The following is a 9,052-nucleotide window of genomic DNA, read 5'->3' on the forward strand; positions in this document are numbered from 1 at the left end:
ATTGTAGTAGTGAATTATACAATTAAAGAAATTAAGAGCAGTCGCAGATAAAAGTTAAGCACTTTTCAGCAAATGCTAGAATATTTTATTTCTTTTTTGTTTATTCTGGTTATTAAACACTAATACATTTTTATTAATGTCAGTAAGAGTTATTGATCGTTTAAGTCATAATGATTAAAGATAAACTGTTTCTTTATTTTCTCGTAATATTTGTAAAAAAAAAAAAAGAAAAAAAAAAAGCTCATTGCATAACCTGATTCAATGTTTTTTTTTTCTACTGTCAGCCAAACCTGTTCTGCTCCTGTTTTCATTAAGTCCATTTTATTCATATAACACATTATACAATACAAGTTGTTTCAAAAGCAGTTGTGCAGTAAAAATCAGTGTGAGCATTCTGAATGGAAAAATTACAGTTTACAGTCTCAACCTTGTGGTGTCAAGTTTGCCAAAGTTACTTTTCATTCCTTACCTAACAGTGTTTTATAACTATGTTTATGCTGATAAGGTTATTTAAAGAAGTCTGTATTTTTAGTTTGTACCATGGGAAACAGTCAATGTTTTTCACCTGCAGTTCAAAGTGGCTTTCTCCAACCTTTGAGGTCCCTGATTGGCCAGAGGAAAAATGTCATTTTGTATATAAACTGCACATGAGCCTAGGTTTAGTGGTAGGTTTTTCTCTAAACCAGGGAAGGATGAAGCTTCTAATCTTGGCAACGTTGATCGGGCTGAGCCTCGCTCAGTTCAACCCTAACACTAAAAGCGGAAGAACTGCCATCGTCCACCTGTTTGAGTGGCGCTGGGCCGATATCGCAGCGGAGTGTGAACGCTACCTCGGACCAAATGGCTTTGGTGGAGTTCAGGTATTTTTAAACACATCATTGAAGTTAATACTGCAAAGAGTTCATTTGCAGTTGATCATTTCTTGTGCTTTTTTTTTAAGTAAAAATGTATAATAGTAATAACAAAATATAAATTTTTCCCATTTCAGATCTCCCCTCCGAGTGAGAGCATTGTTGTCACAAACCCCTGGCACCCTTGGTGGCAGAGATATCAGCCAATCGGTTACAACCTGTGTTCCAGATCAGGAAATGAAAATGAGCTGAGAGACATGATCACTAGGTGCAACAATGTCGGGGTAAATGCAGCTATAATTTACAAATAGAGTACAACTAGCCTAATGCTGTATTATTCTCATGGAAAATTCATGTCGGTTTGTTGTTGTAGGTGTACATCTACGTTGATGCAGTCATCAACCACATGTGTGGAGCTGGTGGTGGATCTGGTACCCACTCAAGCTGTGGTTCATATTTCAATGCCAACAACAAGGACTTCCCCACAGTTCCATACTCAAACTTGGACTTCAATGATGGCAAATGCAACACTGGCAGTGGAAACATCGAGAACTACCAGGATGTCAACCAAGTATGAGATGATTTGATGTCTAAGTGTTCATTTCAACCTCTGATTTATTGTGCAGTGTGATCTCTTGTTGTGTTGGTGTTACGAATCTGAGCACTGTAATGATGGCAGGTGAGAAACTGTCGCCTGGTTGGTCTTCTGGACTTGGCTATGGAGAAGGACTATGTGCGTGGTAAGACGGCCGACTTCATGAACAAACTGATTGACATGGGAGTGGCTGGATTCAGAGTGGACGCTTGCAAGCACATGTGGCCTGGTGATCTTTCTGCTGTCTATGGCCGTCTTCACAATCTGAACACTAAGTGGTTTCCCTCTGGCTCCAGACCTTTTGTCTTCCAAGAGGTATTTCCATTCATTTCCAAAAAGAACATCAGTGTAAAGGTGGCAAAATATTTAATAGCGATTTACTTGTTATTGGGTATGTTATTAGGTTATTGATCTAGGTGGAGAGCCCATTACATCAAACGAATACACTGGAATTGGAAGGGTGACTGAGTTCAAGTACGGTGCCAAGCTGGGCAATGTCATCCGCAAATGGAATGGAGAAAAACTATCCTTCCTCAAGTAAGCAAAGCTGTGGATTTGCATTGCTATTAATTATACAACGGTCCTCCATTTGATTGGTCAACCAAAGTTCCAAACACACAGTACAACAGCACTGGGACTTGTCGCTGTCTGTATCAATCTACTTTGCATATTCCAGACAAACAGTCTAGTGGCGGGAATTTTTCACTGACTCTTTCTGAAGGTTACATTGTTACGCAAGTAGGTGTCTGATTGAGTCTAGTGTGGATCACTGATTCATTAATTCAACTGATTCATTCAAAACACTTATGAACAAAAGATTCATTCAGGAATGAAACAAGATACTGTTTTTATGATTAACCAATTGAGTAATTAACTCGACCCATTCGTTCAAAACTCTTGATTCATTCAGAGACAAAACAAGTGACTATCTTTTAGTAAGCAATTCAGTCATTCACTCAACTATTTAATATACTGATTCATTCAGGAACTAAACAAGTGAGGCTCTAAGCATATAAGAGTATGCCAGAAGTCCCTGGATGGTCCACTATTCCCGGTGGATTTTCGAAATGTGGATCCGTGTACACTCTAAAGGCTAATATACAACCCTTTTGCGCTTTGGAGAAGGAACTACAAACACGAGTAAAAAGTGTTAAAAAAACTAAAAAACATGGCGGATATGCGCGACCGACGGTGAGAGGTTTAGATAAAGGTTTGAGTGACTAATCTAAGTTTAACCCGATAAAAAAATTATATTTATTTAATGTTCATCATCATTGGTCGGGTCCCCCGTTATGGAGCTCGACAATATGTTTCCATGATTCTCTGTTCTTGGCGATGCTGATGATCACTTTTGTTTCCTCTTCCCTTTCGACATGGGTGAGTGACTGACTGCTCTTCGCTGCGGGGGAGAACTATTTGATTCCGAGCTTTTTGGCTTTTGTTGTACTCGTCGATATAGCTCCGGATTTTGTGTCTGAAGGTTAGGCAAGGGGCTCCTCGCTTGTTCTTATCACTGACTTCTGAGTGATTGATGGCGTAGATGTGGGCTGGTTCGTTCTCTTCCATGCGAAGACACTGGCCCACAAACTCTATTTAATGTTATCCGTGGTATATTTCATCTGCAATAACAATGTGGACTTTTATAAAGATCTGTTTGGCCATTGACTTTTAAATGCCTCATTATGCATTAATATAAGGTTCTCTGCGACCCGCGGCAGCAGATCAACGTGCTACATCATTTCTCTCCGATACAGTAGGAAATTAAATGAAATGAGGAGGATTTTATCTTTGACAAGATGATTGACAGGCCGGTTTACTGTGACAGGATGCGACAGAGAGCAACCGTTAAAGACGCAATTGTATGACGTGATAGTATGTCCTAAAGCTTGTCTAGTCTTCTGCTACACACTCAAAAGTATGTACTTTTTTTTCACAAAGAGAATACATACTTTTAGGGCGTAGTATAAGTAGGCGAACTGAGACGCAGCAAAGTTTTTTTTTTTAGTGAGAAACTGAATGATTCATTCAAACGATTCATTCAAAACGCTGTTTTTTTGCAGGAATGAAATTCGTGACCATTTTATGAGTGAGAAATTAAATTATTCACTTAGTCACTTCATTCAATCCACTCATTCAGGAATGAAGCACCACTGCTGTTGCCCAGAGGCACATCTTTTTTTGTTGTTGAAATATTTACTATGGTGTAAGATACTCAATGTTAACGTCTTGCTCAGAACAATAAAACAGAACAAGAAGTGAGTGTGATATTGCATAAATATATGAACTTTAGTGTTAATTCAAACATTTTCTAAGGGTCTCAGCTCTGTTTTGTCACCCTGTTGTATTTATTGTTTCTTGCAAACTAAAACAAAAAAAAACAGATTAAGATTTTTGTTTCAGGAACTGGGGTGAGGGCTGGGGCTTCATGGCTTCTGGCAAAGCTTTAGTGTTTACTGACAATCACGATAACCAGAGAGGACATGGTGCTGGAGGTGCATCTATTCTGACATTCTGGGACGCCAGGTACAACTTTGTATGATTTTAATTTTCAAAGTAGCATATGCATGACACATGAAAATATAAAATTTCCTTTCACCTGTTATAATCCTTCTCTTTCTAGACTTTACAAAATGGGCGTAGCCTTTATGTTGGCCCACCCGTACGGATTTACCAGAGTAATGTCCAGCTATCGGTGGGACCGCAACATTGTGAATGGACAGGTAGATGTTTAAGCTTAGCCAAGTGAGAAAACAAATGCTAATATGTCTTGTAAGGATTCATAATTGTTCACTTTTTCATTGCTCAGGACCAAAACGACTGGATAGGACCTCCCAGCAATGGTGATGGATCCACCAAACCTGTTACCATCAACTCTGACGCTACCTGTGGAAACGGCTGGGTTTGTGAGCACAGATGGCGTCAGATCAAGTGAGTTCCTATAGTTTCAAGATTACTAACATACACTAAGGTTCAAAAGCTTGGGGTCAGTATGATTTTTTAAAAATCAGCAAGGATGCATTACCAAAAATAACAGTAAAGACATTGTTTAAAAAAGTTTCTATTTCAAATAAACTTATTTATCAAAGGATCCTGAAAAAAATACAACACGGTTTCCAAAAAAATATTAAGCTGCACCACTGTTTTCAACTTTTATAATAATAATAATAATAATAATAATAAAATGTTTAGCACCAAATCAGCATATTAAAATGATTTTATCACAGTAATAAATTATAATATATATATATATATATATATATTAAACATAGAAAACAATAATAATAAATAGTAATATTTTATTAACTCATTTTAAATTGTAATAATATTTCACAGTATTACTGTTTTTTTTTTTTTTTTTTTTATCAAATAAATGCAGCTTTGATGAGCATAAGAGACTTCTTTAAAAAAACATGAACAAAATCTGATACCAAAATTTGTATTGTTGTGTACTTCAGAATTTACAATCATTATAATTATGAAGTAAGATTATAAATTAATGGTTGGGAATGTACGATGCAAACTAACATTTCTCCACAGGAACATGGTGGCCTTCCGTAATGTTGTAGATGGACAGTCATTCGCCAACTGGTGGGACAATGGAAGCAACCAGATCTCTTTCAGCCGTGGTAATCGAGGGTTCATTGTCATCAACAATGATGACTGGTAAGAATTTGTTCTTTAAAGAAAGGTAAAACATGAGAGAAGATTTTAGTTTGTATTTTAGAGATATGTTGTATTGAAATCTAGCTACTATAGTGTGTGTTGTGGATGTAGCTACTGTCACTGTTATCAGCAGCATATAATCTATAATATTTACTTGTGCTTTAGGGAGCTGAATGTTACCCTGAACACCGGCCTGCCAGGAGGCACCTACTGTGATGTGATCTCTGGTCAGAAGGAAAGTGGCAGATGTACTGGGAAACAGGTGACGGTTGGAGGAGATGGGCGTGCTGCCTTCAGAATCAGCAACACGGAAGAAGACCCGTTTATCGCCATTCACGCAGACTCAAAACTTTAAATGATGCCATTTAAATAAATAAGCTGCATGCAAGTTATAACTTGTGTCATTTTTTACATGGTTTCATCCTGTCTCCAGTTGCAAAAAATGTATTTCTAATTTATCCATATATGCAAAATCTTTAGAAATAGAGTATTATTCATCATTAAGAACTATAATATAATTTACAATTCCAAATTCCAGTCACTTACCCTTAAAAGTAGTTAAATGGTACATAAAAAACAGTAAAAGAAATACAAATAAAGTCTAAAATTAAATATAAATATAAAAATTGAAGGTACAATAGTTTAACTTTAACTAAAACAACACCACTGATACTCTTAACCTGTGTGTCCAGTAATGAACTACAGTTGTATCTCACATATCAGCACAAATCCTTGTGATATTTTGAACACAGTGTACTTCGTTTTGCTTCTTTCTGATCAGTCTGAGGAAACCTGAGAAGGCAGCTTCTCTTCCTCAATAAAGTCAAAAGAAATGAATGCATGGTCGGTCCTTGCAGTCCGTCACTCAGCATGATGGCCAATAATGACCTGTCAGAGATACTGGCCACACATTGCAGAGCATAACCCAGCAGGTCTGCAGGGTCCTGCCTTAACGAATGCCGAGATGGACTAGTACACCCAAAGGGCCTGAGATAATGCATAATCTATTTCTCGCCTCACATCAAAAGTGACACAAATGTATTTCCTTAAACAATAGCCTTTAATAGCACAGAGAGCAGCTTTTGATGAGTACTAACATGTATAAATGTAAAAAACAAACAAAAAATCAGCTGTTAGTGAAAAATAAATGTAACAGTTTGCATTATTCTAAGTAAATGTTTTGAGTGAATCTGACTACCTAAAACTGGCCAACAATTAGGCCTACCCATTTAGATAAAACAACTGATTGTTGGAAGAACTGTTGGAAGCTGCAATAGCTTAAAAAATGTTTATTTAATGCAATCTTAAATTGAGAAATATCAAGGCAAGCAAAGAGATTGTTGTCTTAAACTAATAAGGAACATCTCAACACCTGTCACCTACTGTATAAAATGTTTTAAATTGTCGCAGACAAGGGTAACAATCAACTAACTCATTTTAAGTATAGAGAATTAAACTAATTTTGAGGTCACAAGATGAGAGAAAGTTACTAAGCCTGACAACAAAATCAGAAACAACACTGGGGTTCATGCCCCAGTGCACGCTGGGAAGTGGGTCAATAGTACTAAATCACAAAACAAAAAGTGTGAGCCTAAATTCTCTTTCACATTTTTTGTTGTGTTTAAACCGTTAAATACACACAAGGTTATGTCAAAAACACACAAAGTTCACATAAACACAGTCGGTTGTCTATGAAAGTAAAGAGCAGTTGCTATAATATTATAATAAGATCCCCATACATCACTAGTGGAGCAAAATTTGAGCGACTCGTTTTTTCACATGCTTGCAGAGAAAGGCTTACCAAAACAAAGTTACTTGGGTTGGCCTTTTTCATGTTTTATGGGTTGGTAGATGCACAGAGGACCCGATTATAGCACTTAAACACGGAAAAAGTCAGATTTTCATGATATGTCACCTTCAATGTTTTATATAAATTCATAAAGATACTACTGTTCATTGTTAAAATCATGTTTGTTCATAATACATAAACTAACAACTTAAGATTTACCAAGAAAAGCAGTTCAATGTTAGTTCACATTATATCTAATGCATTAACAAACTGTAAACAAATTAAACCTTATTGTAAAGTGCAATCCAACTAACCTTCTTTTGTTGCTGGTTCAACTTTAATCAAGTCAGTATATAGTATATTGTAATATAAAAGCTGCAATTAGATGCATTACTTGTGTTCCCGAAAGTTGTAAGTTATTTTAAATAGCAAGTAAACCTCAAAAATGACAACTACCATGAAAATTAGTGTAATTAGTTATTTTTTCAGCATTATTTATATGGGATTTTTTTTTCTTCACACTGCAGACAAAGTGACTCTAATTCATGTGAATCCATATGATAAAAGTGAAGAAAAACACAAACAGCTTTGAAATGACAGCATGTTTTCCTCCAAATTTTAATTTAGTTAAAAGTAAATAATAATAATAATAATAATAATGATAATAAATAAAAATGCATTATCAAAGAAAGTGATTCATTCTATGCTGGCCTATGTCAAGTTTGCCTGCACTGATAATCTTGTGCAAACCATTGAAAATCAAATTGTATTACAGTCAGTGCATATAGTTGTAACCCTAGAAGAGCTCTGGTAATTGTTACTACAGCGCCCTATATAGATACAACACAAGCTATTTGGTTAGCATGAAACAGAGTTCAGCCTTTGATCTTGGAGGAACGTTTTATTTCTGTTTTTTGGAGCTTTCATGCTGCTGCCACCACGTCGGTTTCACCTGAGTGCAGCTGTGGCAGGGCCGTCAGGGCAGCAGGGGCCCAGGGGGCCACCCTCCGCGCCCCGTCACACACACTCAAGAGCTCGACATATACACACACACAGACCTGAGCTCCAGACATGAGAGCTTAGACAGCAAAGGTGACATTCACCACACCATTCCACTTTGTCGTCATGGCAACTCTGGTCTGATGACAATCTGGAAAACAATAACTTTATTATACAGATATATGAAGAGTGAGTAACCTTTGTTTCCCTAACTCACTATCAATTAATATATTGGCTATATACAGGGCTTGACATTAACACCCGCTAAATGCGGGTGGATTTCAGCAGTGGCGTGTAACGCAGTCACTTCTACTAGCAACTTTGGCAGCTTGAATTTATAATATATACTTTTCAATTGTAGTCTTGTAAAAAGGCATCTGAAATAATAAACTAAGTGCAATGTAGTGTTGTCAAAAATATAGCTTTTTTCGATACATATCAATACTGAAATATCTGAAACGCTTTCAGTACTCATTTTCCACAGAACAGATACACGATACCAGCTGCGCTTTCTTGCTCTCTTATCTCTCTGACAGAGTTGACACACAAACCTGCCTCCCCTCACTCACTCGTTTCATTTGATCCAGATGAATATTGTTGGTGTTACAGGGCTTGAAGTTTAGTGTGCGCACAATTTTACTCATTCCTGCAGATTTTGTGCACATAAAGCCTCCTCTCAGTACTAAATTTAGATCCTTTTCCACTGCTTATTGCGCTTAAACAGTCAAAATGCTGGTCTTAGCTAATATTCACGTAAACACAGTCAGTTATGTTTTAAGTGAACGCAAACAGTTGAGAAAGAAAACACATGTGTAACAGTATAATGGATCCTCGCTTCAGGTCTTAAAGTGATATTAGCCTAATATACCTGCTGCCAAATTATGAGATAATATTAACAATATCTATATGGCAGTTTTTCCCCAACGGTATCGATGCCAAAATTGTGGCCAGTGAAAATGCTGAGTGGCTAGTAACTTTGGAAAACCACTAGCCAGAGTGGCTGGTGAGCAAAAAAGTAAATGTCAAGCCTTGGTTATACACTCACCTAAAGGATTATTAGGAACACCTGTTCAATTTCTCATTAATGCAATTATCTAATCAACCAATCACATGGCAGTTGCTTCAATGCATTTAGGGGTGTGGTCCTGGTCAAGA

General features: G+C 36.9%; 1 protein-coding gene across 1 annotated transcript; it reads left to right on the forward strand.

Moving 5' to 3' along the window:
• Window positions 1-669: 669 nt before the first annotated feature.
• Window positions 670-5,504, forward strand: amy2a (amylase alpha 2A). Its single transcript, XM_084411532.1, has 10 exons — window positions 670-860; window positions 989-1,135; window positions 1,225-1,422; window positions 1,531-1,761; window positions 1,850-1,983; window positions 3,847-3,969; window positions 4,067-4,166; window positions 4,253-4,374; window positions 4,984-5,109; window positions 5,275-5,504. Exons 1-10 carry the CDS (start codon window positions 693-695, stop codon window positions 5,462-5,464), a joined length of 1,539 nt encoding a protein of 512 aa, XP_084267658.1. The 5' UTR covers window positions 670-692; the 3' UTR covers window positions 5,465-5,504.
• The last annotated feature ends 3,548 nt before the right edge of the window (window positions 5,505-9,052 follow it).

Source organism: Rutilus rutilus (genome assembly GCF_951802725.1).
Source record: "Rutilus rutilus genome assembly, chromosome: 6".
Lineage (NCBI taxonomy): Eukaryota > Metazoa > Chordata > Actinopteri > Cypriniformes > Leuciscidae > Rutilus > Rutilus rutilus.

Bases quoted from the DNA above. Each gene is read 5' to 3' on its own strand.
- amy2a (XM_084411532.1), top strand. From the start codon at position 693: ATGAAGCTTCTAATCTTGGCAACGTTGATCGGGCTGAGCCTCGCTCAG. The intron at 861-988 runs GTATTTTTAAAC...TTCCCATTTCAG, and splicing joins ATGGCTTTGGTGGAGTTCAG to ATCTCCCCTCCGAGTGAGAG. The intron at 4,375-4,983 runs GTGAGTTCCTAT...ATTTCTCCACAG, and splicing joins CACAGATGGCGTCAGATCAA to GAACATGGTGGCCTTCCGTA.